This window comes from Carcharhinus amblyrhynchos, chromosome 4 (assembly GCF_965287045.1).
Source record: "Carcharhinus amblyrhynchos chromosome 4, sCarAmb.v2.hapA, whole genome shotgun sequence".
NCBI lineage: Eukaryota > Metazoa > Chordata > Chondrichthyes > Carcharhiniformes > Carcharhinidae > Carcharhinus > Carcharhinus amblyrhynchos.
The window spans coordinates 18,791,997-18,814,441 of NC_137327.1; the positions used below are offsets into that span (position 1 = coordinate 18,791,997).

The 22,445-nt window shown below is 41.2% G+C and overlaps 1 protein-coding gene across 2 annotated transcripts in view; it reads right to left on the bottom strand.

Annotated features, from left to right (window-relative positions):
- Positions 1–15,313, bottom strand: part of cmip (c-Maf inducing protein) — a 227,149-nt gene extending 211,836 nt beyond the window's left edge. For both annotated transcript variants that reach the window (XM_080186763.1, XM_080186762.1), the window contains exon 1: positions 14,617–15,313. In XM_080186763.1, the coding sequence (XP_080042889.1) occupies positions 14,617–14,913 (297 nt within the window). In that variant the 5' untranslated portion in view covers positions 14,914–15,313. The remainder of the gene's footprint in view (positions 1–14,616) is intronic.
- Positions 15,314–22,445: the final 7,132 nt, after the last annotated feature.

Consider the following 22,445-nt stretch of genomic DNA (forward strand, 5'->3'; position numbering starts at 1 on the left):
TTCTCAATTTAGCTGAATAAAATCTTCACATTTCGAGTCCATACGACTCTCCTTCAGAGCTCTGAAGTGGAGTCATATGGACTTGAAATATTAACTGTTTCTCTCTCCGCAGATGCTGCCATCCTGCTGAAATTTTTCCAGCATTTTCTGCCTGGTGGCAAAGTGGTTAGCACTGCTGCCTCACGATGCCATAGATCGGGGTCCGATTCTGGCCTCGGGTGGCTGTCTGTATGCAGTTTGCATGTTCTCCCCGTGACTGCATGGGTTTCCGACGGGTGCTCCGGTTTTCTCTCCCACTCCAAGAATGTAGCCATATTAAATTTCCCCTTCTTGTCAGGAGGACTTGCAGGATAAATATGTAGGGTTAGGGAGATAGGGTGGGATTTTTGTCAGTGCAGGCTCGATAGGCTGAGTGACCTCCTTCTGCACTGTCAGGATTCTAAATTCAGGTTTTGAGTATCCATAGTACTTTGCTTTTTATCTACATGAAGTCTTATTGCTCATCATTCTTTTGATCCAATCCCTCCCTCTTAACCCTCAAGACAATGCTGTTAAAAACTATTGTTTAAGCCACACATGTGTACATCATGAAATAGGCTTAGACCACCTTTAAAGCTATTAAGTTGCTGATGTTACTACACCTTAGAGTATTACATCTTGTTGCTCAGATTTAGAAATTATCTATTAGTGAGGCAACAGTGACAAAAACAATCCTTTTCAAAGCTCCTAATTTATACAGGAAAAACAGCAGCAAATAAAATGTACTAGCACAAATAGAAATGAGTTGCCCATTTTCAAGGATTAGATTGTCAGAGTTTAGGAGTCATGTGGTTCCAGGAAGCAGCATCCAATCTCCTCAGCTTTCTACACTAGGTTATGGATTTTTGTAAACATGCCTCTCAGACCCTGTTGCATCTTTAAAAGCTATTCATTTGTGGGCGACACTGGCTGGTCAGCATTGATTGCCCATCCCTAGTTGCCCTTGTTCAAAGGGCAGTTGAGAGTCAACCACATTGCTGTGGCTCTGGAGTCACATGTAGGTCAGACCAGGTAAGGACAGCAGATTTCCTTCCTTAAAGGACATCCGTGAACCAGATGGTTTTTCCAACAATTGACAATGGTTTCATGATCATCTGTAGATTGGTAATTCCAGATTTTTTATTGAACCCAAATTCCATCATCTGCCATGGTGGGATTCAAACCCAGGTCCCTATTTACATTAGCTGAGTTTCTGGATAAATAGTCAAGCAATAATACAACTAGGTTATTGAAGTTTTGGATGTCATTTCTATAATACGGGGTGCCAGAACATTAAAAAAAGTCACTGGTTGGCTAAATATATTTAACGAAAACTCTCAGTTGCGAAGTGGCCTGCACACAGAGTACAAATCTCTGTCCTTTCAGTGTAATGAAATTTAGTCAGGTTAGTAAGTGACAGTGCCAACGGCTGCCTTTCAAACTTGACCTATTTATAACCGCCTCTGTATTTTTAATAACATACTTCCTGCACACGGTATGATACTAAGAAAAATAGAGGTTAGACCAAGCTTTTGTTATACTGTTCCGAGGCAGGTTTGAGCTCTAGGAATCAAAGGGTAGATAACTTATTCAAAAAATCCTCATTCAAACCTAACGACAATAAGAGGAGGAAAATTCCTGGAGTAAGTTGAAAGTGTAAACCAATTCGGGAGAATGAGGATGGTTTTGTGAAAGGTGGGCCAGGTTCTCCAACCTCGCCCGCAGCTGGGATTCTCCAGTTCTGCTGCCGCGAACGGAGATTTGGCTGAACACCACATTCTCTGTTCTCACCGCCGACAGAGGCGGTGTGTGAACAGCCGGAGAATTCCAGCCGATATGTTGCGCCTGGAGAATATAACAGAAGTCACTAAGGTGAATGGAGGAGAATTAATGGATGTTGTATAAATATATTTTCAAAACGGTAAGGATCCACACAAGACAGTATGTCAAAATTGAGACACATGAAATTGGAAGCAACTTGCCGCATAAGAAACTGATTAGCAGCATATCAAATTCACAGGCGTTGCTCAGTTAGAGCTAAATTACGAAGGAGAGAGGGCAAAATCACAAATGAACATCAACAGATTGAAGCAAGTAGGCAGAAAGTTGGCAGATGCATTTTAAAGTAAAGTGTGAATATAAGAAAGAATAGGGAAATGGGAGTATAATCTAAATTGGGATGCATTAAGCAGAACACAAACAAAGTTATTTAGGAATTCTGGTATATTCCTACTACAAGATAACTCACAGGCGCAACGATCAAAGAAGTCTAATAGGATTCTTGATATGGAGTTGCCAGCGTTGGACTGGGGTAGGTACAGTAAGTAGTCTCACAACACCAGGTTAAAAGTCCAAAAGGTTTATTTGGTAGCACGAGCTTTCAAAGCACTCATCAAGTGAGTGGAAGAGCAGCACTCCGAAAGTTCATGCTACAAAATAAACCTGTTGGATTTTAACCTGGTGGTGTGAGACTACTTACTGTCAAAGGATTCTTGGCTTCTGAAAGAGGTTTAGGATATACAAATTTGGATGTGTTTGTAGCATTATTGGAAGGATTAATCAGACATTATGTGGTAGATAGTGTTTATCTCTCACTGCCCCACCTGAGGAATCATATATAGTTTTTGGAGAATGTCCAGCGACAGTTCATCGAGTGCGAAACCTGAGATGAAGGGATTATGTTATGATGAGAGATTGAGAGTAAACCTGGGCTGTGTTGTGTGGCGATGAGGTGAACAATCCTCTTGATTCGGAATACACAGGGTAGTTAAAGGAATGATTCTTCACAGTAATCAGGAGACCCAGAACTAAGTGAACACAATCTCAGAACTTCAATAAAATGGTTAAAAGCAAATCCAGAAAAGGCACATTTATACAAACGGTTGTATGTGGAACATAAGACTACAAATGCAATATTAATTGAGGTGTTTAAAAAGGTGATGGATACTTGTTAGCTATCATTCTGGTGAATGTACATTGGATCTTCTCCAACAGTATTAATGAAGACAAGGGAATTGGGATCAAAATAATAATACTGCTGTGGTTTACAAAATGCAAAGCAGGCTCAGTGGTTTAAATAAACTACTACTGTTCCTAAAACAAAATGCTCTGTAGAATTCCAACAATAAATCTTAAAAGAATGAAATTCAAGCAATACAAGGAAAATTAAAATGCTTTATATAGTTCTGGGGTAATTCAGGATTAATTTAAAAAATATATTTAATTTACGACATAAATAACACTAGATATACTCCTCCAAAAACAGCCACCTAACTGTAGTTTCTGGCAAACAATGTATGTGATGAAAATCCTGTATTATATGGAAATGTTTAAAACATCTTAATTTTACATTACAGCTTATTGCCAAGTGTTTCGCTTCAGCATGTTCCTGTTTAGAGCATGCCAACAGGATTTACCTGGGCAAGTCACGTCATGTTTGATCCTTCTTTAATGCTAATGATTTTCTAAGGGTCACTTGTCAATCTCATCTCCCTATATTCCTTGGCTAAAAGCTTTGCATTCAATTATGTGACCGAGCCTGGCAATCAGTTTTGCAACAAATGCCGTTATGAAAAGTAATGGAAAAGTATGGACACGTCCTCTAATAGTTACTTTGGGCAAGACTGATTAACAATGGTCTACAAATGGCACAGAAGGTTGCAGATCTTTCAACATTACTGATCAATTCCATTTAGGTGAATTTGAACTTTGCCTCTGGAGTATTCATAGTAACTAGGACAGCTAATGGTCATCCCTATTTATTTTCCACATCGTTATAATAGCTCAAATTTAGCATTTATGCCTAAAGACTGGAAGGATTCCTACTAATTGATAGCTTTTCAACGGGCAGTTAATTTTCTGTCACATTGCATGTTTGCAAATAAATGAATGTTTTCCCAATACTTTTGATGACAGAAGACTCTTACTGCTACTCAGAGTGAAATGTCTGGTGGGGAGGTGGTGGTGTAGTGGTATTATCACTGGACTAATCATCCAGAAACCCAGGGCAAGATCAGGAGACCTGGGTTCAAATCCCACCCTGGTGAAATCTGCATGCGCAAAGAGAATAGCATAGGTGATTCCAGCACTGGGATGTTGTAAAATTGCAACTGCTCATTAACGTCCTTTAAAGAAAGGGAAGCTGCTGCACATATTCAGCCTAGCCTACATCTGACTCCAGTCAAACATTACATGGTAAATGGAGAAAAAGTCTGAGGTCACGTACCAAGCAACTCAAAAGTAGCTTCTTCCCTGCTGCCATCAAACTTTTGAATGGATCTACCTCACCCCATTAAATTGATCTTTCTCTACACCCTAGCTATGACTGTAATACCACATTCTGCACTCTCTCCTTTTGTTCCCTATGTACGGTATGTTTTGTCTGTTTAATGTGCAAGAAACAACACTTTTCTTTATATACTCATACATGTGACAATAATTAAATCAGATCACCTGCGCAAGGATATTTTGGCCTTGGAGGGAGTGCAGAGGAGGTTTACTAGGCTGATACCGGAGTTGAGGGGGTTGAGCTATGAGGAGAGGCTGAATAAACTAGGCTTGTACTCGTTAGAGTTTAGAAGAATGAGGGGAGATCTCATTGAGACGTATAAGATGATGAATGGGATGGATAGGATAGAGGTGGAAAGACTCTTCCCGCTCAAAAAAGACAGTAGGACTAGGGGGCACAGCCTCAAGATAAAGGGGGGGCGGTTCAGAACGGAGTTGAGGAGGAACTTCTTCACTCAAAGGGTGGTGAATCTCTGGAATTCTCTGCCCGTTGAAGTGGTGGAGGCTGCCTCGCTAAATATTTTTAAGAAGCGGGTTGATGGGTTTTTGATAAGAGAGGGGATTAAGGGTTATGGGGAGAGGGCGGGAAAGTGGAACTGAGCCACGACAGATCAGCCATGATCTTATTGAATGGCGGGGCAGGCTCGAAGGGCCAGATGGCCTACTCCTGCTCCTATTTCTTATGTTCTTATGTTCTAAATCAAAAGACAGAGAGATCAATTTAGTCACCGTAGTAGCTACTGCCTAGCTTGGTGATTATCACATGCTAAAAAATAAAGTAGAATTCACAAACATAGGCAACAGAACACTATGATTTCACGGGAACAATTGTAGCTTTTACACGTTTTTTGTTGTTCAAAATTAGTACACTTGATTCTTTTTAAATTATCAGTCTTGTTTTATTTTAACTGTAATCACAGTATGTCCCCAGAGAACACAAATAGTTCAGACAGTTTGGGTAATTATCAAAACAACCTCAGCAGAACAAAATACAATGGATAAAATTCCATAGAAGAGTATTCGAAAAGAATAGTGGCACCATAGGAGTTTTCCTCTTTAAACAACTCTCGGTTTGCCACAGTTAGCAAGTGTTGAATCCAATCTGATTATTCCTCAAGAGAAAAAGAGCACATGTTGAATTACTAAAAACCACACTGCAGTTCAGAGGTCATGTCATTTGATGGTGACTGTAGGCATTCTGGTGTGATGAATCTCACTGCGAGTTTAAGGTACACTAACCAGCCTACAAGAACATTAATTCATCAAATAGCTTAAAGTGATTCAAGTGTACATCCGGGTTGTATCTGAAAGTGATTCAGAGTTTTTGGACTTATGAACGCTAATATAAAACGTGTAGCAAAACACTTGACATGAAATTGCCAATGACAAATTCAAAATTGATAAAAGGTAGTCAATGTTTAATAAAGGTGTTGTATTTAACTACGAGAAATTTGAAATAATATTGTTACCAGCTCCTTAGTGCAATACCCTATCCAAAGTAAAGCAGCGACTGTTTCTTAAAACCATGAACTTGTCCATTGTACACTATGATGTAGAGATGCCAGCGTTGAACTGGGGTAAGCACAGTAAGAAATCTCACAATACCAGGTTAAAGTCCAACAGGTTTATTTGGTAGTACAAGCCACAAGCTTTTGGAGCGCTGCCCCTTTATCAGGTGAGTGGGAGCTCTGTTCACCAACAGGGCATATAAAGACACAAACTCAATTTACAAAATAATGGTTGGAATGCGAGTCTTTATAAGTAATCAATCATTGTACACTATAACAGTAACATATTTCAATTAACATGCTTCTAGTTCTCTGCAGCTCCAGGTCTATGTTTTGTCATAGTTTTTGATTGATTAAATGTACTATATGAAAACGAACAAAACAGATCATAATAGGTGCATTGGCCATGCTAAATTCTCCCTCAATGTACCCAAACAGGTGTTGGAGCGCACCGACTAGGGATTTTCACAGCAGTGTTAATATAAGCCCACGTGACTAATAAGTAATTTTTCTTTTCTTTCTATTACACATTCTATTAATTCCTATGTAGTTGGCCACCCAATGTGAAACGATGCAGGAGATGATCACTTCTAATAGTTATCCTTTCAGTTATAAACTAGCTTTCATTTTACAATTTAAGATGGTGATTATTGAGTATTTATTTCTCCATTCCTAAGGATGTTTAGTGGTGCTCAAGTGCAATCAATGGGTATTCTGCACATCAACTAAGTGTCAGTTCTTCCAGGTGTGAAGCTAAAGAGTGACTGTCAACAGATTATTTCACCATGAAGGAGAGGATTGCATCCAAATCTAATCCTGTCTTCACAAGATATTCACAGACACGTTTATAGCAAGAGTCATTGGATATTAATCTGGTGCTTTAACTGGTTTTTCTTCCTTTTCAACACAGGAATGTTAAGACTAATAAAAGACTAACCTCACAACCTAAAATTGAGTGACAACACAGATTGGGAATCAAACACAAATCTTTCTGTTTTGCATAGTTCAATTCTGTACTTTTTAAGTAACTGTGACTGGTGTTGTTGCAATGACCTTTAAAAAAATATAATAATTGATTTTTATTATCTCTTTGGATAGTACTTTCAGACAATTTTACTTTGTTTTATTTAGTCTTTTCCACAAGCTCCTTTTTATAAAGGTGGGGATGTCTTTGTAGGCGTGATGCAGCTTGCAAAACAGATTCTCAAAGACAGACACTCACATGGGATCAACATCAATTAATTGGAAATTGATTTTACTTTCCTTCAAATCACTTTTTGCAATTAAACAATGACCTAAATTTCAAGTAGTGGAACTGGGTGGTACATTAATGGAGTACATAGTCTTTAAAATACTCATTTATGGAACGTGTACTGGGCCAGCATTTCTTGCCCATCCCTAACAGCCTCCATTTCAGACTCAATCACATTGCTGTGGATCTGGAGTCACATATAGGCCAGTGCATGATGGCAAATTTCCTTCTACTGAAAAATGTCCCTTAAGGACATTAGTAGATCAGATGGGTTTTCACAACAATCAACTATGGTTTCATGGTCAACTCTAGACTTAATTCCAGATTGTTATTCAATTCAAATTTCAGCAACTACCAAGGTGAAATTCAAACCCACTTCCCCAGATCTTGTCTTGTTCTCTTAATTACTAGTCCAGTGACAATACTACTGCACCACTGCCTTCCCTTCGTAGCCTTAGTGTTTTAACCTCTAGGGACTATACCTAAAAAGCAGCCAGCATAATTAAGAATCCCACGCACCCCAGCCATGCTCTCTCCCACCTTCTTCCATTGGGGGAAAAGATGCCAAAGTCTGAGGACACATACAAACTGAATCAAGAACAGCTTCTTCCCTGCTGCCATCAGACTTTTGAATGGACCTACCTCGTACTAAGTTGAACTTTCTCTACACCCTAGCTATGACTGTACCACTACATTCTGCACTCTCTCGTTTCCTTCTCTACGACCGGTATGTTTTGTCTGTATAGCGCACAAGAAACAATACTTTTCACTGTATACTAATACATGTGACAATAATAAATCAAATCAAATTAATCCAGCCCAAGATTATGATTTGAAAGTCTTTTCGGGCTGTAATATGTGAAATTGGCTTGGATAATCTTAAACCAATTCCTAGTGGCCATGGAGCTACTGCTGTAGCACAGAATTACCCTCAATTTCACATAAATCTCCCTCAGAGGAAGCAAAGGAGCTAAGATGTAACATCTCTTCAAAGAGAATGCTTTACCTAACTGTTCAGTGTTGCCGCTGGATACCTGATGTGACAAGTTATTTCTCATCCAGTGTTACCATTTCTTGTCAGAGTGGCATAAAGTGCAAATTGTTAAATTAGCAGTTCTGAAATGTTTATATCCTTAAAAGCTGTAACTCATGTTTTTAAACTTAATCACAATTTTTTTTGAAGGGAAAATTCTCTTCAGTCAGAAACCTATAACTATTGTTTATGTTGTACTGTACTAAGTCACAACTGATCTTTCTTCTATACCTCTATAACCTTGGTACATAATTATGACAAGAACACTCATGCACTTTTAAAAATGACATTCTGCCTTTAGGTAATAAATGGTAGAGGAGAAGCACTCCAGAAATATACAAGACCAAGGATATCTCCAATGCTGTAGTGACACAAATTTTTTTAATAAAAATCAGCAGCCAGCATAATCAACGACCCCATGCACCCCAGACATACTCTCTTCCACCTTGTACCATCAGGAAAAAGATATAAAAGTCTGAGATCACATATAAACCAACTCAAAAGCAGCTTCTTTCCTGCTGCCATCAGACTTTTGAATGGACCTATCTTACGTTAAAGTTGATCTTTGTCTACACCCTAGCTATGATTGTAACACTACCTTCTGCACGGTCTCCTCGACTGCTTTATGTAAACGGTATGCTTTGTCTGTATAGTGCGCAAAAAACAATACTTTCCACTGGATACTAATACACATGACAATAATAAATCAAATCAATAGCCGCCGTTTTCTGTTTATACACTATGACTGGAACGAAAGATTTATTTTAGAGTTCAAATTATCTTTGCCATATTATTCACTATTTTTTTAAACAGAGGCCATTAAGCAATACCCATTGTAAAGAGAGCCTAAAAAAGCTTATGTACACCATTAAATGTGATCTAGAGATATTTCAATTTTCCAATGTATAACTGTATTGTGCACAAGAAAAAGGGCATTGTAATTTATTTCATAGAAGTATAGAAAATATACAGCACAGAAGCATGCCATTTGAACCAACAGGTGCACAGGAACATCCCCATCCCCCCTTTAATCCTATCATCACTTCCTTCTATTCCTTTCTTCCTCATGTTTACCTGGCTTCTTCCTTAATTGTTCACTTCAACAACTCCTGGTAGTTGCTTATTGTCCATTCTAACCATCCCTGGTGAAGCCATTTCTCCTGACTTCCTTATTGGATTTTAGAGAAATATTAATTTTATGGCACCTCACCTCTTCCAAATGTGCAAACATCTTCTCCAAATCTTCCAGTGTAATATTCTTAAAGACTTCTAACAGGTCATCCATTAGTTTTCTCTTTGAAAGAAACAAACCCCTAGTTTATTTGTTCATGATAACAGAAAGCCTTGCTGTTCTGCGGTCATCCTGTGATATTTTTTTCTTTGCACCTTCACAAAGTATCTTTATATCTAGTTTGATAAGATGGGAGCCAGAACTCTGCACAGTACTCTGGAAGTGCACTCTAACCACTGCTCTGTCCAAGTTAACATAGCTTCTCTGTTCTTCAACTCTATCCCTCTAGATTAAAAATCAACCCTTATGCTTGATTTGCTTTTTAAGTCTTACTAACCCCTGTGACTACTTCTAGTGTTTTGTGTGTCTGTAGTCAGTTTCTTTAGTTAGTGTCACAAGTAGGCTTACATCAACACTCCAATGAAATTACTGTGAAAATCCCCTAGTCGCCACATCCGGAGCTGTTCGGGCATGCTGTGGGAGAATTTAGCATGACCACGCACCTAACCAGCGCGTCTTTTGGACTGTGGGAGGAAAGCGGAGCATCCGGAGGAAACCCACATAGACATGGGGAGAACATGCAGATTCTGCACACACAGTGACTAAAATCAGGAATTGAACCCGGACCCCTAGTGCAATGAGGCAGCAGCGATAACCATTGTGCCACCATGCCCCCAGAATTCCAGATTTCTTTGCTCCTTCACTCCATTTCGACTCATATTTTCTAAGATCTCTGTATTCTTCCTATGAAAATGTGCCACCTCACATTTAACTTCATTATGAAAAATTTTAAATAATTTAGTCTTATGCAATTTAAAACTAATGGGAGCCTTAAATCAACAGTGTAAACTTCCACCAGAAAAAACCAAAGAATGTATGAAGTGCAACCATGCTTCAAATCGTGATTATTGCAATTGCTGAGAAAAATTAATAACTTACAATTATCAATTCTTTCTAATCACCAATCACCTTGAAATAATAATCAGAAACACGTTTTATTTTCATCATCACTCAAGAGTTCTGACGTGTTTTGTTTTCCTAGATCCGAATAAACCTCAATCAAAATGAAAAATTGACACCACTATATTTCATATTTCTTTGTCAAAATCTATACAGCAGCCAAAGGCTATCAAAAAGTTTCTGCAGGCCATGCACCTAGTTTCACTTCACCTTTTAAAAGATCAAAAAAGTCCTTTGTTCAGACCATTTACTCAAATTCTTTTCTCAACTGTTGATTTTAATTTCACTCTGAATCAACTTTTAGTAAGACTGAGAAAAAGTTCAGATGATGCGTATGATAAAGAGACACTATATTAAGGTAACTGGAGAGGCGTAGTGACAGGTTGGAGCATATTTGCAAGCAATGCAGATTCCATTGCAGCCCTAGCCGATTCTTAAAGTTTATTTATTAGTGTCACAAGTAGACTTACATTAACACTGCAATGAAGTCACTGTGAAAATCCCCTTGTCGCCAGACTCCAGCGTTTGTTCAGGTACACGGAGGGAGAATTTAGCTTGGCCAATACACCTAACCTGCACATCTTTGGGTTGCAGGAGGAAACCAGAGCACCCGGAGGAAACCCAAGCAGAAAGCCAGGAGAATGTGCAAACTCCACACGGACAGTGACCCAAGTCGGGATTCAAACCTGGATCCTTGGGATACAACAGTGCTAACTACTGTGCCACCGAAATATCAAGAGGGACAAAAGTGCAGCAAATCGAAACCATAAATTCTGGCATCTCTGTAAAATAGAGGCGCGTCGTTTTATTTCACAGTAATGAATCCAATGTGTTTTATCATTTAGCAAAGCCGGCCACTAAGATGAGACTCTATCCAGACTGCCAAATTCTAAATGTCTCTGAGCGAATATGATTTTTCCAGGTCCTTGGCTGGATGCACAATGGTAATGAAATGTTGCTTATTATAGAAATGTAGTGGGTAAACTATAGTGATTCTTAAACAACACAATTTTCCAAATAAACAGCACGTTTTTTTTGGAATTCCCTTAACATTGCCATTTATAATTGAAGCTATTTAAATAGAATTAATCTCGTTAAATGATATTTCAACATCATGTTAATGGCGATTGAACTTATTCTCATCGAATTTGTAGAAATACAACTCTGCACTAATGAAAACCAGGGCTAGTTTTGAAAGTTTGCAGTTTTGAAAGTTTCAAGTTTATTTATTAGTGTCACAAGTAGGCTTACATTAACACTTCAATGAAGTTACTATGAAAATTCCCTAGTCGCTACACTTCGGTGCCTGTTAAGTGAGATAAAACAAAATATTACTAGCTTTTCAAATACTGTCATCAACCGAGGAGTTCTTCTTTGAGATTTCAAGCATTTATCTTGAATATTTGCCTTGAGCTCAGGGAAGGGCTGGCTAACACCTGTCCTTGCTCACTGCCATCACGTTTGAGTTGTTACCACCACTTGTTGGGAGAGAACAGTTTGACATGAACCCATCAGATCACTGAGTTAAAATAAACCCATAGGTTTAAAAAGAATCAATTGTGGTGGGGAGGTTTCCATAAACATCCCACTGTTTCCAGATGCTAATGGGCCTCAGTATAAACACAATGACACAATGGGCACTTCCAGATTTACGAGCGAAGTTCCAGGAAGGTCGGTGCTGAGGATCAGGGATTGGTACAAGTGGGAGCCACACAAAAATAATTAGCAAAGCCAACCAGAGTGGATTTAACAAGTGACTGGGGTCGCATCAAGCTCTTAAATACTGTCCTCTCTTGGCAGCCCATTTGTGACACTAATAAATACACTTCAACAATGTATCCAGACCGGCTCGTTTGGTTTGTTTTTGTTGCAAAGTTGCTGTTTATTTCTACCTGTGCGATAACTATCTGTCAAAACATCCACTTGGACCAGAAAACAAAACAAAAGGAAGCCCACAGTGCCACACAACCTGAACCTGACCAGCCAATCCCACAAAAAGATCACTATTTACAACAAGGTGTATTCGATTTCTACCAAGTTTGGCCTTTTGAAAAAGAAACATCTCGCGGCAGTCACCGCAATAACTGATTTGATACCAATTTCAGACTTACATCTGTTCACATGGGGTGCACTGTAACAAGAGCCTGTTGCAACCTACATGTAATTTCACAGCAGCAAGCCTGGCGTTGAGTTTCAACTGCATTAATTCTCGTTCTTATTTAATTAACTGTTGAAACATTTGTTCACCTGTCGATATTTGATCATCCTTTTTTTTACTTAGTGAATTTCCAACAGTATAAATGGTTGCCCGCGATTTCGGAAACGACGTAATTCTTGCCCGGATAAATGTCTTAAACCGCAATTACTTGGGGGGGGGGGGGTCATTTCGGTTGATGTTAAACAATTAATAAAGCAAGATCGGCTTTAAAGTGAAACGTTTTCAAATAGTATCCCCTCTTTCTGTCTTGGGGAGTGCGACTAAAACGGGGGAGAGAGGGGGCTGGTGGCGAGCCGAATTAAATAGGCAGACAACGTCAATGTTACACCGAAACCACCACCTCGCTTCCCATGCCCTCCACATGGCCCTTCGGCCTGGACAGTCAAAAGGAAGCAAGAAGAATTATTGTGTGTCGGGGACAGGGGAATATCTAGGAACATTTGTAGAAGCTACGGCAATGCGGCTGCTATAAATGCGTGATCGATAGGAAACAGGCAGCTGCAGGAACTAACTTAGTGGTGTAACATTAGCTATGCTTCGGGCTGCTCATTGCAACGCTTGCTTTTGTCTTCGCTTCCGAAAGCATCTCTCAACGAGAAGTTCATTAACTTCAGTCGGGACTACCTGGAGCCCATAAAAAAAACTTTAACCAGCGCAGTCCCTTTCAGTAGCTGGATCCCTGTTAGAGGGTTCTCTGAAGTAGCGAGAGATTTGATACATCCTGAAATTAGCAATTATATAGAGGGAGGAATCATTTAAATGGGGTTATTTATTTTTGTTACTGTGGAATCATCTACTGACATTATGCATTCCGGCTTCCACTGTCTCTGACCAGGTGAAGCGAGTAACGAAATATGTGGCGAACAAGGGGATTTGCCTGCCCAGGTTCCAGCGGTCAAATACACAGGGTGACTGCTGTCAATCAAACACCTTGGTATCCTCCGCCCCCCCCCCTTCAAAATATTAAACGAAATGAAAATAAATCTTGCTCCAGAGAAAAAATCAACCATTTCTCCAAGCCACAGATTCAGGAGCTGTGCTTAATAGAATGGAGCGCCGGCTCCCTTCCCTTAACAAAACGTGCCACAAAAACATTGTCTTTTTTTGTGTGTGTTTTTGACTGAACGAAGAGAGAGCCCGGATGTGTCTATTCGCAATCACACCAACATTGCTTTTTTTTAAATTCGCCATCTCCAAATCCCTGGTTCCAAGTCAAACCTTGGTTCAAGTCTTAGCCCCAAAAAAAACCCCTCAACCAAGGACAAATATTCTCCCGCATCCCCTTCTCCCCAGCAAAGAGCAATGTTCTCCCTCTCCACACCAGTCCAGCACCCACCAAACAAGAATCGTCCCCTGCCTTCTTCGGAACTAACTATCTTGGAGTGAACTCAACATAATGCCATCAATAAATCACAGCAATGTATCAATGGGGGGGGGGGCGTTAAAAAATATTTCATCCGATACTGTAACAATGATTTCTCTTTTGCCAGTCGATTGTGTTACTGTACTGGACCATTTTCACCTCACTTCTGAATACTCAGCTCAAATCTATTTACTTTCTCTCCTCTCTGGAGGGGGGTGGGGGGGGGGGACATTTAATCACGGTGACATTTTCAGGATCAATTCTATGCAACAGTAGCAAGACTGCACACACCGCACCGTGACTGCCTTCACAGTGGTTTCAAATCCAGCTGCTGTTCCTGTCATCTCACAGTGTGAGGAACACCTTAAACATGAAACTCAAACCCAGATCTGAAAGAGGAACATACCTTTTCTAAAAAAACCTAAAATCGTTTATTTTTCTGTTTGAAACGGGAACACAATAATCGAGATTGAAACATATGAATGAACCAAAGTCATAGGTAACATTCGTTTTGCTGTACATTTTGCCATTACTAATACTTATTTCCTGTGTATGTTGGTGCAGCCTTTGATTTTTTTTAAATAAAAATCAAATAACTAGGGCTGGTTATCTGCTGAACTGGGGATTGGCAATGACAAGGCAGCTTTGATTCTGCAGTTGAACACAAGAACCTTTCAGTGTGTGCTCGCTCTATCTTGTCAGCAGCCTTCATCATTAAGGGTGAGTGAGATGATGTCCACACTTACCGTGGCAGAAGCCAGGCTGTTGTCAGCCAGCGTCAAATGGTGGGGCTCCCATCTCCGCAAGAACTTGGAGGTGAGGATCTTGCTGAGAAATGTCCTGGGGTGCCTGATCACGCAGACCTGGATATCCCCTTCCTGCAGCAGTTTGTACCTCATACCATTAGTACAGTAATTCGCACGCCTGCAGGGTGCTGCCCCCAGTTTGTTGAGATCCGAAGCCGAGGACTCGGGCAGCAGGCAAGACCTCTCCTCGGAGCCCTGCATGTGATCGCCGCCGCCTCCACTGCTGTTCAAATCCATAGCTAGCAAGCCAACCCCGAGCACTCCCCCCCAAAAAAAAGCAGGGAGGGGGAAAAAAGAGAGAGGGGGGAAAAAAGGGAGAATAAAAAAAAGGGGGGAGGGTGAGGAGAAGACAGGCGCCGTTCCTTGCAAACAGATCCCCTTCTCTGTAGCTTCTCCTTTGATCCTAGATTTGGATTACAGGAAAGAAAGCCATGGTTTCCAAAGGAAAGATGTCCCAAAACACAGTCGATATTCCTTCCTCCCTACCCCCCCTTACACAAAAAAAGGGACAAAAGGCGACACGTCAGGATCCTTGTACTGAATTCACTGAAGGATAGTCTTGGTACAGGAAAGCAGGCAATGAACATTGCAGAATCTCCTTCCCAGCTGGTTGGTTTCTGCTTGGTCATGTGGCCCCCCTCACTGACGTCAATGGACTTGGTGAAACTGACCCAAGCGGATATACTGCGTGGTTTTAAAGGGCTAGGAACAGAGGCGAGAAATACCCACCATTTTAAGAATCTGTTTGACACTGTGTGTGTGTGTGTGTGTGTTTCTGTGTAGGTCAGTATTTCAAAGAGAGGGAGGGAGAGGGGGAATAAAACCCTACCCAGCTGCCTTTAGTTCATGCCTCTGTCCCGCTGGGACAAAGCAGCAGGATACTCCACCCATCATAGTCAGGATCCCTTTGTGAAGGGTTTCAGGCACAATCCCACCATTTTAATCCTTTTTGTGTGTGTGTGTGTGTTTCTTATTGCTTGCACCCAGTGTAACAGTGACACACAAGCACCAGTAGCTGCAGACATCAGAGATACAGAGGAGGCTTTGCTCACGACCTTTCAGGCACATGGCATGTGTATCTTTTTAAAGGGAGTCTCACCATCTTTTAATGTTACATATATACATATTGTAAAGCGTTTTACAGTCACATCTGCGCTGTTCCTTTGACCAGGGGACAGTGATGTTCCGAGCAACCCGACTGCCGTTTGCAACCTTGCCGGATACTGTAGGCGTGCACATCTTCATTATTGTGAGAGTGGATTTACAGAGCGACACAAAGTCGAGACAAATCCACCATTTTATAGGTGTTGCACTGTGCCGGGATCGAAACGAATGTCCTCACGTTTTGAAATCGCAGCAGTAAATCACACTGGAGGCTCATTGATACAAATGCCAACAACTCAGCCCCGCGAGGAAGGGGTGATTACATTGAAAACAGCACTTGTAGCCATTGCAATCAGTGCTCAGGCGGAGAGTGTGTAACATGACTTTTTGCATATTGGATAGTCACAGATACGGGAAGCCTCAATGTCTCACAAGGGGGAGCTGTAGGACATTTGCATTCATAGTTACCTGCCATTTGTAAATTGCTGCTTTATCAAAATGGGATTTGAGGAACTTTGCTTACAATTCATTGGCAAAGGATCAATATGCTAGCTTCCTATACACGACCATCTATCTGCCTGTGGTTCCTCCTCTCTCTACAATAATGGCAGAGTGGTTAGCACTGCTGCCTCATAGTGCCAGGGACCTGGGTTCAAATCACAGCTTGGGTCACTATCTATGTGGAGTGTACATGTTCTCCCTGTGTCTGTATGGGTTTCTTCCAGGTGTTCCAGTTTCCTCTCACAGTCTAAACGACGTGCTGGTTAGGCACATTGACCTAAACAGGTGTTGGTGTGTGGGGTGACTTTCTCAGTAACTTCATTGCACTGTTAATGTAAGCCTTACTTGTGACTAATAAATAAACTTTTAACTTTAACTGTAAATAAGGGACCATGGATGGAATTTCCCATTGTAGAACTAATTCCCATGGTGGGGGGCTGCAATGGTGAAACCTTCCCATCCGGGAATTTGTGCTGTGTCACAAGACCCTCATTAATTATGCAGTCAGAGGTTTCTCAATGCATTGCGCAGGAGGGTGGGTGGGATGTCACGTACCCTGCCATCATTTCTGGGCACCATTCAGAAGATGCACAGACATCAACCTAGCTAATATTTGAAGGAGAACATGGAGTTTCAGCCCCAAATGTCTTCTCCCAGGGCATCCTGCTAGGATTGCTTTCACTGGAAAGATGGAGGCTGAGGGGGCGACTTGATAAAGGTCTACAAAATTATGAGAGGCATAGACAGGGTGAATAGTCAGGGACTTTTCCCCAGGGTGGATGTGTCAATTACAAGGGGCACAGGTTCAAAAGTGAGAAGGGGAAAGATTAAAGGAGATGTGCGGGGGAAGTTCTTCATGTAGAGGGTGATGGGTGCCTGGAACGTGCTGCCATAGGAGGTGATGGAAGCAGGCACATTAGCAACATTATGAAGCATTTGGATGGGTACATGAATGGGAAGGGAATAGAGAGAATAGGGTAATTTCACAGTAACTTCATTACAATGCTAATGTAAACCTTACTTGTGACTAATAAATAAACTTTAAAAATATATGATCCGAGTAAGAGCAGTTTTTTTTAGTTTAGTTAGGGCATCATGATCGGCACAGGCTTGGAGGGCTGAAGAACCTGTTCCTGTGCTGCACTTCTCTTTGATCTTTGTTCTTCTTTGTTCTTGACAAAGTGGAGGCTAGGAGGGATGCCTTCCATCCACAGGGTGGGAGGAGGAAGTTGACTAGGGAGACAAATCTGGCGTGAGAAGAAGTCTCCATGTCAATCAGTGCTCAAGGCATGCTCAAGGGGACATGGGCCTGAGTGGCACTGTGATAAGGTGATACTTCATAGCCTCACTGCAGTCCATTTACTCTGCAGGTGGAGAGGCCACTCTGAATTCCTGACCCTTTCACAGAGAGCTCTCATGCTGCCTGGGGGTGAGGGGGATCTCCAGTATTTAAGGCACCAGCAAGCACTGCTAATGACATGCCTCTGTGAGCCTTATCCTTCCATCTGTATGTGTTAACCACGCTGGAGGATACTGCCCCAGAATCCTTCTGGACAACCTCTGGGTCTCCACATCATAACCTGCAGTGTAACATCACATGACACACAATCCAATGGGTTACTTGTAAGACTGGAGATATGCAAAAGATACATAGACCCAACTGCGTGCAATCCCCCTTTCTCACTTTGTGCAGGATATGTTAAGCAATAATAGGCGAGGGGCAGCACGATCGCACAGAGATTAGCACCATGAAACTGGATTCGATTTCACCCTTGAGTAACTGTGTGGAGTTTGAATATTCTCCCCATGTCTGCTCCAGTTTCCTCCCACAGTCCAAAGATGTGCAGGATAGTGGATTGGCCATGGTAAATGTGCAGGGTTATGGGGATAGGGCACAGGAGTGGGTCTGGGTAAGATGACCTTTCCAAGAGTGAGTGCACTTGATGGGCCGAATGGTTTCCTCCTGCACTTTAGGCCCCACCACAATTCAAAGACCTCACCAACCTCAAGGAGCAGGCAGCCCAGCTGGCAGGGATGGAGCGGGACAGGTCCTGCAGAAATGGAGAGATTGGCTTGTGGTCACCATCCAAATTCATGCAAGTCATAGAAACTGTTCCAAAATGTTGGAGACAGCTCAGGCAATCTCTTCCTCTTCCCTCTCTCAGTTACAGTTGCCAACAGAAAAAGGACAAGACCTGAAAGAAACGAAGCCCAGACAAACCTAGAGAGGACTGTGGACAATCCGGATTAAGAAATTTCACATGTAGGGATATCACAGCAGTCATTACACCCTCCACCAGCCCAGAGACACACACCGCGGTGGGTATTTGACCTCGTCTACAAAGGGTCTCACATTCTGGTGGCCACTGCGCCAACGTCTGTCCTCAACAGGAGGAGGCAGGGGCAGCGGAGCATACCAGCACTTGGAAGAGTGCTGGGGAAGAGACATTAAGTGTGATGATGAGCCTCTGCAACTGGCCTTTCAAGAGATGCTGGAGAGGCATCAAGAGACATGGGAACATCAGACAGAGATGTCAGAGGTCTTCTACAAAGTGGCATGCATAGCAGAGGAGTCTGTCTATCCGCCTGCTGCCTGATGAAGTGCCGCTGACCTGTGCACACATGGAGTTGTCTTTGGGGAGGATACTGGACTCCATGGAGAATTTGATTCTGTTATAGCCATGGGTGATCTTCTATAGTGGTTATTCAAGACAGGGTTCGGACACCTCAACTTACATCAATGTGCTCCTTCCAGTCAAGGAGTCAGGCAGGAGTCAGGAATAATTAGAAGTTTGGATTTCGGAAGTGCACAGGATCATTTAACTTTTGATTTGATTTGATTACTGATTGTCATGTATTGGGATACAGTGAAAAGTATTGTTTATTGTGTGCTATACAGACTAAACATGCTGCTTATAGACAACATGGGGGAGAAGGAAAGGAGAGGGTGCAGAATGTAGCGTTTCAGTCACAGCTAGGGTGTAGAGAAACTTCAGCTTAATATATGGTAGGTCCACTCAAAAGTCTGATGGCAGCAGAGAAGAAGCTGTTCTTGAGTCAGTTGGTACGTGATCTTTTGTATCTTTTTCCTGGTGGAAGAAGGCGGAAGAAAGAATGTCAAGGGTGCATGAGGTCATTTATTATACTGGCTGTTTTTCAGGGGTAGTGGGAAGTGTAGACAGTGTCAATGGATGGGAGGCTGGTTTGCGTGATGGATTGGGCTACAATCTTGGTCAGAGTAGGAGCCATATGAAGCTGTGATACATCTGGAAAGGATGCCTCCTCTTTTGGTGCCTCTATAAAAATTGGTAAGAGTCGTAGCAGACATACTGAATTTCCTTAGCCTCCTGAGAAAGTAGAGGTGTTGGTGAGCTTTCTTAACTATAGTGTCAGTGTGGAGGGACCAAGACAGATTATTGGTGATCTGGACACCTAGAAACGTGAAGCTCTTGACATTTTCCACTTCATCACCATTGATGTAGACAGGGTCATGCCCTCTACTATGGTTCCTGAAGTTGATGACTATCTCCTTTGTTTTACTGATATTGAGGGAGAGATTATTGTTGCTGCACCATTTCACCAGATTCTCTATCTCTTTCCTGTACTCCGTCCCATCATTATTTGAGATCCGACCCACTACGGTGATGTTATCAGCAAACTCAAGTTGGAGCGGAGTTAGTCACATAGTCATAGGTGTCTAAGGCATATAGTAAGGAGCTGAGGACACAGCCTTGTGGACCATCAAAGATATAAATGATGAGAAAAGCTGTAGTTTTTTTTCTGTAATGTGTATTAACAGATAACTACTGACCAGTATTATCATTTTCATCTTTGAACTGCAGGATTGATGGCAACCAAAGCTGTCAACAAAATGAGTTTACTCAGAGTTAAAGATGATAAATAAATAACACACTAGTTATATGGCAAAACCATATAATTGTAACAAGTATAAATTCTACGCAAATTCCAAATTTCTGACACAAGAATACCAAGAAAGCTCTCCTACACTTTTTCAAGAAGAACCATATAACTTTTACATCCATCTTGTGAGCAGGAAGAAAGTTTCAGTGTAACATCTCATCTGAAAGGCACTGGTAATTTTGAAACACTCCCTCCACAATGTAAAGTAATGCCAAGCAAACTAATGGGCTCATGTCACTGGAGTGGACCTGAATCTTAATTTTAAAATTTCTGTACAATCTTCTGACCTAGCACTGATCTTCATGAAATTGTACATTTTGTCTTTTCATTTGATACTATCATTAACTTGCTCAGTTGGCCACAAATAGTGCAACCTCTCCAGAATATTTATTTCTCACGGGGATGTGTCTTTGCTGAATATTATGAAATATCTCCCTAAATGTCTGCCACAATATCCCTCCTGTCCTATCCTTCAGCCTAACTTTCTGCTTCATTTTATCTATCGCTTTTTAAAATTCTTTTAATTGCCCTTATTTAATTTTAAAACACTAGTCTTAGAATCAGTCTTCTCCCCCTCAGACAAATGCAAGATGTAATCATGATGACTGCTACCTAGACACCCCTTCATTTTGTTAGTTTCGTTACCGGCCGTTTCCGCCAGATACCCGCTAGCGTGGCAGCCACCAGACAACTCTTGGTTTCGTTGACACCGTTAGGTTTCCACCAGTCGAGTTCGGAGCGCCAGGGGCAAATTCCCCAGCCGGTAGCCCTCCCGATATATTCCCCTTTTCTCCCGATCCCGATTGTAGACTTAGACGACCACGGGCTGTCTCGTTCGATCACAGTTTATTATACAATACAATCTTGCAAGATCGGGTGGGCTGGTGCGCACACCTTACATAGATTTACAGCACATTTTATACTGTTTTTTTTACACATTGTGATGGCTCGTATTGTGTTATTCCCCCTTATTTGGCAGTTAACCTTGTTAACTTTAATCACTGTAATGGCTTGCATTGTGTTATTCCCCCTTATTTGGCTGTTAACCTTGTTAACTTTAAACACTGTAATGGCTTGTATTGTGTTATTCCCCCTTATCTGGCTTTAAACACTGTAAATGGCTTGTACTGTGTCATTCCTTCAATTAACACTCTCTCAATCTCCCATTCTGCGCTTAATCTCATCACTGTCCCGTGCAACTCAGTCAACTGTCTGTCATGTGCCTCCCCCTTTCTGTATGTTGCTGAACTCGTTACTGTTAGCTCTTGCAGCCTTAAAAATTACATTACTTCTCACAATTTTGAGGTAATTAATTAATCTTGTCTCTCTGCACATTACCAGATTTACAATAACCTGCTTTCTGGTTGGCCCTAGAACATGCTGCCCTAAGAAATTTTCGCAAAAACACTCTATGAACTCATCTTCCAAGTTATTTTCACCAATCTGATTCATCCAATCTACTAGATTAGAATAGATTAAAACCATCCATAATTAATGCAGTACCTTTCTTACAAGTACCCAATATTTCTTCCTCTATACTCCATCCTACAGTATTTTCTGGGGACCTATAAACCACTTCCACAAGTGACTTCTTGTCTTTGCTATTTCTCATATAGATCCAAACTAATTCTACGTTTTGATTTTGAGGATTAAAATCATCTCCCACTATTGCACGAATACCATCCTTAATTAACAGAGCTACATCATCCCCTTTCTCTAGCTTCCCACCCTTCTGAAATACTGAGTATCCTTGAATATTTAGCTCCCAGCCTTAGACACCTTCCAGCCTTGACTCTGTAATGGCCATCAGAGTCTTGGACCACGCTGCTGTTATCTACAAGGGCATGTTAACCTCAGACATCGGTTTGTGGTGGTGTATAGTTTTGCTTTGGAACAGTTTGAGTAGTCACATGAAACTGCCTATGAGAAGAAGTAGCCCAGTCATCGTGTAACAGTTACTAAAGACTATTTATTAAATTATTTTACTAAAGTTATTTTAAATTATTTTACTAGAGTTACTAAAGACTATTTATTAAAGTATTTTACAAATACACACAAATTATAATGCTTTCAGAAAAGTAAACACTGGAAGTAATAAACATGCATGCAGTCTTATCTGGAAATTATCCCTTATTCCAAACTATATTCCCGATACCTAAACCCCATAAGACTTCTCTGTTCCCAAACAACATCCACGTTGAATAAATTGATGGACGGGATTTTACAACTTGAGTGAGACAAGA